We start from the raw sequence: 10,986 nt of genomic DNA, 5'->3' as shown, positions 1-10,986 counted from the left end.
TCCTTCACTGGTATAATTTGACATCTTCGCTGAAGTCAGTGCAGCAATGCTGATTTACACCAGCCAAGGATCTGGCCTAGAATGTGCGTTGCTGTGGTAGTGCCTCTACTTGTACCCCAGGACATGCTAATTTCACCAAAACTGAATAATTGAATATATTTTAATATTGCAGCTGAATGTCAGAATTGCCCATTCTATTTGCTTTACTTAGGGACTGAATCTGCAAAGACTTTCACACATGCTTAACTTTATGCAATGTGAACAGTCCCACTGAGTGCAAGAGGACTATAATGTGTAAAGTTAAGGACATGCACAAATCTTTGCCTACATCTGTAAGTTCTTTTCATGTTATGGATGTACAATTCCTAGCACAATGGGACTTTAATCTCTTATTGGTGTCGCTACACACTATTGTGATATAAATGGGTAACTAATAAAATAATATAAATGTATTAACATATGGTATTCAATCCATTCCAGTCTGTGATGAAAACAGTTAAAAAAGGTTTTATTTAAGTTGTTCAGAAGTCTAACAAATCAATATGAAAACTGCAGTATGAAGTATCTATATTTAAAAATATAAACACAAAACACATTTCTTATCCAACAATACCAAATCTTAAATATTGTGCCTTAAATATAAACAGTTATATATAATTTATATTAAATTAATTATCTTGATTCCCTGAATGAGGAGGATTTAATAAATCAACTGAACTAATTATTTAATTCCTCATATATAAGCAGTTTCTGTATATTGGTAAATTAAATAAAACACCAATTAACAAATCATATACAAACAAATCAGATCCCTAGGCTCTATTGGCCAATGTTTGTTTAAAACAGTAACAAAGTCATTGGCCTTCTCTGAATATGAAAAAAATTCAAGGACAGGTCACACACAGAAACCTTATCTGGATCAAGGACAGGGCACACACAGAAACCTTATCTGGATCAAGGAATTGTGAAGATCCTATTTTCCTCCTCTACTTCCTCAGTTTCCCAATTTTGCCCATTAAAGGGCAAGTCGTACATGTTCAATATACATGCTTTTTAGGGGGATTATAATAATTCAAACACACTCACATGTGCTAAATGCATACCAAAGACCTAATTATTTTCATAAATATATACAGCATTCATTAAACTGGGCTGCTGATAGGAAACATCCCATTTAAAGTGCATCACAGTGTACATAAAATTGGTATGTGTCTTATTTACATCAGCGCACAGACACTAAAACAGAAATACCTACTTGGTCATTTGCCTACCCCAGCCAGCGCAGGATCATTCTATACAGTATGTTCTTGCTGCAGTCTAATTTTGCTTTCTCCAATTTAATCTTAAATATCTCAAGAAACTGAGAGGTTTAGCACAACCAGCAAAGGGGACAGCATGGTTCTAAGGCTCATGAGCAGTAGGGCCGAGATATTAGTGCAGAGAGCAGGCATCGTGGTCCCAAATGTGAACAAAATCCATTCCACCTGTGTAAATCCTGAGAAATTCGGGAGAGCCTGGAGGGAGTTAGGGAGATCAAATCCACTCCCACAATCCAGGGTCAAAGTGAAGAGCTGCTGGTGAGCCCCTCTGTAGCTGCTGCTACTGCAACTCCAGCCTGTAGGCTGCCACAATGGCCACAGCCTCTCCATAAGTGTGTAGGGGGTCACAGGATCTGCCTAACCATAGATGTGTTGGCCCCTCCTTTGGGCTGACCCCTTCTTGGCTTTTAGGAGCAGCATATGTGGGGCTGCCATGAAGACATTATCTATAGTGCATAAGGGGTGTATGATATTTTTTCATCCCTATAAGTCAATTGTTTGCACCCTTTTCACTGTGAATATGAACATATAACTTAGCCAGGAGATGCTGGTATTGGATGCAAAGTTCAGAATGAAAATTCTTAAGCATATGCTTATGGAACCATTGCCTTGAAACTCACAGAGCTTAAAACCTCCACCACTATGGGCTCTAAGAAAAACATCTAATCAGAAGTTCTTTTGAGAGAGATCTTTTTAAGAACTCCTATTGTATCAAGGACCAAGCTGTCAAAAATGTCTTCAGTTACTCTCATCTTCACAGCTAATTCATCCTCAGCATAGTCAGTCCATTGAGATTCTTCTTTGTGGAGCTCCTGAATCTAAAAATATAGCATAGACATAAAGGTTGACATCTAGAAAAAGGACTTGATCTTGCAAGATGCTGAGCAGCTGGTCTACTATTCAGAAAAGCAACTTCGCACATGTTACCTTAAGCACATGAGTAGATCCTTTGAAGTCTATTGGAGAAGTCACACGTTTAAACGCCTGTTTAAAGTCTTTGCTGGCCCAAGACCAGGGTGCTCAGCACCTTGCAGGATTGAGCCCAATGAGCAGACTTAATTCTGCATTCAAACAAAAAGCTAAATAAAATGAACTAATTCAAGGCCAAAACTTAGGAGTTTTTGAGTAACTGCAATTCCCATTGAAAGCAACCACTAGAACATGCAATCAAATCCATCACCTGAGCCTTAATGCTTTGACAACGCTGGATTATTATTGTAAATATAAAGACGGGAGAGTCATAACATTCTATATGATATTTTAAGTAAGTGTAGCTCTGTCACAAGAATCAGTAAGGAGTGTAGATTTAATACATATAAAATATAAAACATTTCCATTAGACTTACCAGAATAAGATCCACTCGGTCCCTCTTACAGTTTCCATACTTGGTCATATTAAGGAGTTTCCTCTTCATCTCCAAGCTGTTCTTTTCCAAGTTCATTATCTTAATAATTTCTTTCTCAATAAATGACTTTGAAATAAAAAAAAGGCTGAATTGTAATGCTGTGCATATAAGATTTGTCACTGATGTGGAAGTGGCAAATGAGAGATGTTGATTTGATCTGTGAAATTCAAATTCAAAATCTGGAAATGTCCCAAAGATTGTGGGTTTGGTGTGGGATGTGCTGAATTCTGGGTTTGGGCTCAAAGTCATCATTACTGAAAAATACATTTTTAAAGTGAGAATACTTTAAAGGCTATACCTCTGATTAAAGCTGACTAAGAGATTTAAAGGCCCAATTCCCATTTCTTTTAACATAAAAACATCTCCAGGCTGTAGAATATGTGCCCGCCACTTAATTATTCATAATTAAATGGCTTTAGAAATCTACGTGCTATGGGGATTTTGGGATTAGCTGCCCACCTCACTCTATTGTTACGCATGCATTCAGTTCAACCCTCTGTATCACCACCTGTGTTATGCTCTTATCACCCTGTTTGCCCAAGTGTTGTACGTTTCCTTACCATTTTACTCATCACACACTTAGAACTCTACACTGACTTTCAGAATTGTGCCCTTTAAATCACCATGATGTACCTTGACCTCACTGATATCTGTTTTTCTGCGAATATGTCTGTAATAGCGAGAATCCAAATTTTGTTTGAGCCACGGAAGAGGATTTGGATTTGCCATCACCTGATATTCTGCATGCAGCAGCTCATGAGTTAAATCGAATATAACCTGGAACAAAGAGAAAACAGAATAGCAAAATCAATTGAATCTGCCACTGCTATTTTTTCAAAAGTTAATTTAAGGCTGGTGAAAGGGGCCAGACTGACAGCCCTGGAGTCTCCAGACTCAGTGCAAGATTCCCACACACAATTATATTGCTGACATCTCTAAAGCGGGTCTGATTATGCCACCCTCTAGTGGCCAGAATCTAAAGAACATATGAACCCTAATACTAGTCGCTATCAGCGCAGCACTATCCGAGCACCTACTGTGCAAGTATGAATGGTTTAGGCACTGCTGCTATTTTACATGTAATAGTGAACAGGAGGGACTGAAAATCATGTTGGTTTTGTGTGTGCTCCAATGGACGGCAACCAAATAGTTTTTTTTTTCCACCAAATGCATCCGATGAAGTGAGCTGTAGCTCACAAAAGCTTATGATCTAATAAATTTGTTAGTCTCTAAGGTGCCACAAGTACTCCTTTTCTTTTAACAAAATAGTTGTCTCACATCAGTGCAATCTATATTTTATTTTACTATAGCTTAATAAAAATAATGTATTAACTCTTCATTTTTCTGTACCTGTTTTGGTCTCCCTTTGCTATAGTTGGTACAGTTAGACTGAAGGTAGGTGCTCCTTAAAGTCCAATTTTCATTTTTAAAAAATGGGAAAAAGCAAACCGCAGTTAATGCTTTAAAAATACCTGATTGTAAATCCTATTGCTTTCTGCTTCCAGATCGTCATCTGAGATGTCATTACATTCAAAATTCTTTGGCACATTGATCCTCCTAGAATTTGAACAAATGTTTTGAGGAGTCCATAGTTCATCTACTGCATGTGCAGACAGTATCTTAACATGTGAACTATTATGTGGTACCACCAGAGGAACCTCCATTGTTTTCTTCCAAGGAGCTGAGTGCCAGTGATCTAATCTATGCTGAATTTGCCTTTGAGTTTTTATCTCCTTGTTATGTTGGATTGAATTGAGCTGATCAAAATCTTCAGAGCTTCCAAAAACACCCGCATCAAGGATCTTAATAAGGAACTTGAATGAAAAAAAAAGAAAAGAAAAAATCCATTGCATTTACATTTGTATTTTTGCATAATTTTAAGAGGTATTCAGTTTGCTAATATTTAAAGAGCCATTTAAGCTTAGCAGCTAATAGCCAGATTCCAGTATAAATGATCCCCAAGCTGATGTACATTAATGCTGCACAAAAGTTTTAACTATAACTGTCTTTTGCTCCATGCACAACCCACCACACCCACACACCTCTGCTGATTGCAGGGGTACTCTGCATGCGATGGAGTCACTCTGCGATGGGTAAGGGTGAGCCTGGTCTATGCAAGAATCATGCTGAGCATGTCCCCGATCCTTAATTGCCTCTCTGGAATGCCCCTCCCTGGGCAGAGCATTACCTCAAAGGTTGGAAGGGAGCCAGACTCAGGATTCCCTTGCACATTCCCAAATAGAATTGTTGTTCTCTTGACATTATATAACCTACTGATGGCAAAGAAACCAACTGGACAAGCACAAAGATCTGCCTGCAGATACCCAACTGCGGGATCAAGGCCTAAACAGATATATCTAGAAGACAAAGAAACTCCTGAGTCTATACTTACTGGCAAAGTGCCTTGAGGAATTTCAGAAGATACGTGAAACATCGTGTCTGCTTTAGCTCCTTGTTTCCTTTTAATTTTCTTATATTCTTTCACTGCATCATCTACAAATTTAGTGACAATTTTTTCTGCTACTGTTTGTGCTGTGTGAGGCCCATGAATGCTAAGTGTATCAAAGTCACATAGTAAGACATCCAAAACTTCAGCTGATTGCTCTGATAAGCTAGTCCTGTGATTGCCTTCTTTTTTTAGGCCTTTAACATGATTCCGCAGTTCTCTTTCAAAGGCACTCTTATATTTGTGTTCAGTTGTATCAGAAAATGCACTTAAAGTGTCATACAAAAGTTTTTTTGTGAGTTTGTTTGAGATATCATCAGCCAGTTTATTTCTTTCTTGATCTTTCAACAAGCAACTAATATGTTTGCTCTTGTTTATTTCTTCTGAGTTACTGTCTTTATTTCTCATTGGAAGCACATCTTCTGCAATTGTCTCTTTCTTTATCTGTGTTAGTTCTGTTGTTTCCTTCTCTGATTCGAAACATATTAAGTCAGCTTGACAAGTGAATTCATTGGACACATATTGATCATTGGTAGGAAACTGACCTTTGGGCTCTTTTCCTGATGGCATGGACATGAGTGATCTAGACTTGTTTTCTTTCAGTGCTGAACCTCTTGCACTGTATGTGTCTTCAGGTTTCCGCTCTATATATCCTGTTCCCTGCTCGTTATCATCAGCATGTTTGTAGTCCCCCCTGGATGATTCATCACCAGAGAATGAGTCTTCATCCCCTGAGAATTCAGAACTCTTTTCATTATCCTCCAAGAGATGTGAAATTTGATCAGGTCTGACAAAGATGCCAAAATATTTAGCGCACATGAAGTATTTCACTCCTCCATAAGTTCCATCATGATCACCTTCTGGTTTGTCAAGTGCCACACCAGCCCAATAACCTTCATCGAAAGAGGTACATCCCTTGAACATCAGCGTACCTGGCTGGATGTGCTTCACTAATACTCTGTCTCCAACTTCAAATGATAATAATGGTTCATCATTATATTCCTGAGCTTTGGACAGTGTTAAAAATGTCTCGCTTTGTTTCTTTAAATGTTCCGGCTTTTTAATGGCTTGACCTGAAGAAGTGGGACTTGACACACAGAGTGAGCCTAAAGGCTTCAATGTTGTCTCGTTTTCCGCTGTCACATGTTCTAATAAGTCCTTCTTTCCACCTAAAATAATTTCTTTACCCCAACAACATCCAGAGAGAGTCCCATCCTGAGCTGAAAAAACATCCATTAACTCTGGAGATGGCGGGGGCAATTCTTCAAGCATAGTGCTATCACCTAATGAGGATAACTTGTCCGTTTGTCCTGACATGTCTTCATTCAGAGAATAGTGTGAATCTCTCATCTCAAAGAATGTCATTTGTTCTGGTGGAGAAGGGAAGTCTTCTGTGCTGAAGCTAATATCCCCACTTTTTATCCCACCTACCTTTTCTGGGGATGTGGGAAGGTCCTCACTGTACAATGAGAAATCTTTTTTATTAGATGATGGTAAATCAACACTTCCATAGGACAGCACTTCATCAACAGGAGACAGTATTTCTGACAAGGTATCTTTATCAATAGGAGGCAGAACCTCATCACTGATAAAAATCATATCATCTTCACTCTCAGAAGGGCAGCGCCTTGCTTGTGGCAACTGCTTTTTGGGGGCGATAGAACAAAGTGGCACTATCTCAGGCTTCTTGAAAGTTTGACTTTCTCTTGCTGAGTTATTTTGATTTTGTGCAGTCTCGCTTTGAAAGGTTCGTGCATCAAATGAACTGACTTCAGCTTCTGTAGGAGCCTCTTCAGAACTTGTGGCCATTGATAAGTGTGGAGATGCAATTTCATTTGGTTTATTGGAGACATGTTCGTCCGTTAAAAGTTCTGTGTGATTAATTTTAGCTTTTGACAAGTCTCTGGAGGCTAGTGAAGAGTCTACAGGAAACAATGGCATCTGATCATTTGTCATGGATTCTTTAGGTGGAAGCAATACACAGTTATTGAATTGCTCAGGAACAGCACCTAGATGCTTCAGGGAACTTTCGGGTGGAAACCACTTGAACACTACTTTACTCTGATGAACAGATAAATCATAACTTTCATCATCCTTTTCTGCTTTGCTAGTTGCAGAACCCTGTTGTTCAAAGGTCTTCTCAGTACAAAAATCATCATTATACAATAAGGAGCTAGATGATGAATCTGAATCCTGCTCAGATTTTCCCTGAGAGGGGATCTTGTTTACACTGCAATTTTCTGAGCAAGGCAGTAGAGCTGAAGCTTCCAAGTACGGCTTGCTTCTTCCATTAGCAGTGTTATCAAACTGAAAGGAAAATGGTTCTTCTCTCCCTGAGGCACTTAGTGTTGGCTTTTCGCTGTTTGAGGAAGTGACAGAATGTGATTTATAAGCACACTCATATTCTGAAACATCTCCAAGATATTTTTCAGAGCCATGAAAGAACGATGAGGCCTCACGATTGCAATCATAGTGGGGCGCTTGTTCATCACATATATCACTGGCTAATAATTCATTTCCGTCACTTACTACTATCTGTGCCTTTGTCAAAGGGTTAGGAAACACAACAGCATCATCACCACCACACAGTTGTTGCTGGATGGTAAACTCCTCAGGGAGGCTGATATCTGTGTCCTCAGCTTCTAATTCAGAGTCTGAAACAAAGCTTTCTGAGACATAGATCTGAACTGCAGTCACTTTATGAAATTCAGGGAGGGAGGGGTATGAATTTACACTCTCACATCTCAGAGAGGAGTCGTGTGATTCAGTGGATGATACTGTGGACCCTAGTCCCTCTGAACATGTTTTCAAAGCAGGCTCTTCATCAAAGGGATCACATGGATCGTTGTCCACATGCTTAAGCAACTGGTTATCCTCAACAGGATTTTTCTCATATGGTGCAGATATTTTTGCTTCTTCTTCATTGACTGGAACATCTGCCAAAATCAGCGATCATGACAGTCATTTAGTTTTATTTTAAATGGTTAGTGTCAAGTACTTGAGCCTTCAAATCCTGCAATCCTTTACTCCTAGGGCCTTTGCTCCCTTACTTCAATCAATCTAGATCTGGGAGTGCCTGTGGGGAGCCAGCCACAGGACTGGGGTCTAGTCTCTTTTTCTTTTCATTCTGCTGTTTGCAAGAATCTTTTAGAAATTTGCAAACAACATTTCTCACCCTCCAGGTATTGACTTTTTTCCATCTGGCAAATACTGATTTTTTTATATAATATATATGTAGTACTTTCCTACTCAAGCTACACCTTCTATTCACAAGTTATATTTTTAATTTCAAAGTCAATAAAATTAACTGTGCAGTCAAGGCAAGCACTATTTTTAATATCACATTTAAATTTAAAATAGGCCAGATAACACTGAAGAGCTAAATAATGTAATGAGTGAGCAAATATAATAACCTCCAGTATGGTTACTCAGAAGGGTTTAAATCCAGGACTCTCACCACCAAAGCATAGACCTCTATCGTTTGAGCTAAAGGAGTAATTCCACTACCAGGTAGCAATAGTAGGCTGTTATCTTTTATGAGGATTGGTTGCTAAAGGGGGATGTGACTCACCTGCAAGTGTTTTTGTGATGTACCCCTAACTGGAGACAGAGCAATTAATTCACCTGGTTGCACCTCTTACTTCTTCTTATTTATTTGTATTAAGCCCAGCTGGGGAAGGAACTGTGTGGGGACCATAAAGGGAGAAAGCCGAAGCTGCTGGAAGAGAGGGGAAGAACTCTGCATCCATCTCTAGCTGGTAGAGAGTGAAGGAAGGACTTGGAGAGAGGCAGATGTGGGAACGGGCCTGAAAGAACGCCAAGGTAGGATGAAATCCAGGGAGACAGTAAATCTTAGCTGCTCACCACAAGGTCCCTGCCTGGACTGGAACCTAAAGGTGAGGGACAATCTCGGGTCCCTTCTGGTCCACTGGATAAGGTGGTGTGGAAACACCCTGACACAAGGGAAGAAGGACTACAGAGTTTAGAGCTAGACCTCCAGGGAGAAAGCCCTGGGAGGCATCACTGCAAAAAAAGTGGAAGGACATCCCTGCAGAGCCTGGGAAGGGGTGAAGAGCCCGCAGACGAGCGAGCCTGGGTAGCAGCAAAGAGTTATGTTAATTTGAGTTTAGTTTATTGGACTCTGTGTTTACCATGGGAGAGGTGAGACTAAACATGACCTGACTGAAAGGCTGAGCTATGAGAAGATGCTGGCCATCACTGGGTTGGAGCAACTGTTATCAGGGAGAGCTAGAGGAGGAGAGTCTGCTACTCCCACATCCAGCCATATGGGGGCGTACCAGCCCTGAGTCAACCCTTCTATGGTGTTACACAAACACACAAACTTTATTGCAAAAAATTGTTTGTTTCTTACCTTGCAGTGGAAGGATTTTAGATACCAGGTTTTTTACACCCATGTAAGTGATGTCCGAGTCTCGTTTTGAGTCCACATTTGTCCTGAAAATACAGTCACACGCTTGCTGGATTTAAAGTATTTTTCCAGTGAATTTAGGAAGAACTTGGCATCCATTAGTATTTAAATCCTGTATTTGGGTGATGTTAATGAATGTCGGATGTAATGTTAAATATGTCAATCATTGTCTACGCACAATAAATAAATGTGCTGGTAAAGACAAAATGGTATTCCTTATTTTTTAACTGTGTTCTCAGACACTTATGGCCTGATTCAAAGCCTTCTGAAGTCAATGGCAGCCTTTCTATTGACTTCAGATGATTTTGGATTAGCTCTTAGCAGTAATTTCTTATACATGTAAATTGGAAGTCAATGCACATTCATCAGACCCATAAAACGATTCCGCATAAACAAACTGTCATTTTCAACAGGAAGAGTTAATGCCTTTAGTATCCTGACCCATTATGTTGCATCTTATATGATCTTCAGGCACGCGTATACTATAAGCATAGATTAGGGCCAAATGTTCCCTTGGCTGTATGGCTCTGTGGCTCCCAACGGCTGCAATGGGATTTTCATACGGGCCTCCAAGTGCAGGACTTGCCCCTTATATCTAAGTCTGCTTAACCTGGAAGAATAATTCCCCCTTGTTGCTCAGCTGTGATTTCATATCATATTGCAATCCATTGCTTTGCATTTACTGTGATTTGACTGCTCTGGAAATCAATGCACAGCCTGAGAGGTCACTCAGTGAATGAGGGGTCTCCACTGGAGCTAAGCAATAGATAGCTCCACCCCCAGGCCACAGAATGGCAGTGGAGCTATTCTGTGCTTTTCCCTCAGTGGGCGTGGGGCAAAGGCTAGTGGATCCCTGCAGAGCTCCATGGCACTCAAGGTGAGCAAACCCTTGAGCAGGGTCCCCATATCCTACTTCCCCCTTTCAGCAGTAGAACCAACAACTTGCATTGGGTCAGGGCTCCCTGAAACCTCCGAAGTTGGGGCAGGCTTTGATCCTTCGTGAGTGAAACAGAATTTGGGACAGAAGTCCATGCTCTCAGGGGTTAATGTACCTCTGCTCTTCTGACCGCCTTCCTTTTCCTGTCTGTGCTTCCACTGCTGAGGTTCCATCTGAAATCAACCCTGACCCTCTGTCACCATCATTAGCCTGCATGGACCATGGTTAAGAGAAAAAGGAAGAATCAGCCCCACTGATTATGTAGGAGAAAGAGAATATAAATGGAGAGCTGTATAAGTAGGGCCATACCAAAATTCATGGCCATGAAAAACGTGTCCCGCACCATGAAATCTGATCTCCCCCATGAAATCGGGCTAGTGTAGGAGAGACCAGATTTCACAGAGCTGAGCAGCCGGAAAGCGGCAATTACTGGCTGGGAGCCCAGCACT

The 10,986-nt window shown here is 40.4% G+C and overlaps 1 protein-coding gene across 3 annotated transcripts in view; it reads right to left on the bottom strand.

The window, feature by feature from the left end:
• Window positions 1-487: 487 nt before the first annotated feature.
• The window catches only part of CCDC187 (coiled-coil domain containing 187), a 68,846-nt gene continuing 58,347 nt past the window's right edge, over window positions 488-10,986 (bottom strand). For 2 of the 3 annotated variants that reach the window (XM_038374438.2, XM_043499153.1), the window contains exons 27-33: window positions 10,653-10,747; window positions 9,544-9,626; window positions 5,118-8,107; window positions 4,198-4,539; window positions 3,359-3,502; window positions 2,666-2,791; window positions 488-2,137 (exon numbers count right to left, since the gene is read on the bottom strand). In XM_038374438.2, coding sequence (XP_038230366.1) covers window positions 1,982-2,137; window positions 2,666-2,791; window positions 3,359-3,502; window positions 4,198-4,539; window positions 5,118-8,107; window positions 9,544-9,626; window positions 10,653-10,747 — 3,936 coding nt within the window. In that variant the 3' untranslated portion in view covers window positions 488-1,981. Of the gene's footprint in view, window positions 2,138-2,246; window positions 2,381-2,665; window positions 2,792-3,358; window positions 3,503-4,197; window positions 4,540-5,117; window positions 8,108-9,543; window positions 9,627-10,652; window positions 10,748-10,986 lie in introns of all 3 variants that reach the window. The other variant, XR_006276129.1, reaches the window with a different exon arrangement.

The sequence above is a fragment of the Dermochelys coriacea genome, chromosome 16 (genome assembly GCF_009764565.3).
Source record: "Dermochelys coriacea isolate rDerCor1 chromosome 16, rDerCor1.pri.v4, whole genome shotgun sequence".
NCBI lineage: Eukaryota > Metazoa > Chordata > Testudines > Dermochelyidae > Dermochelys > Dermochelys coriacea.
This window is presented reverse-complemented; position numbering and strand designations above follow the sequence as displayed.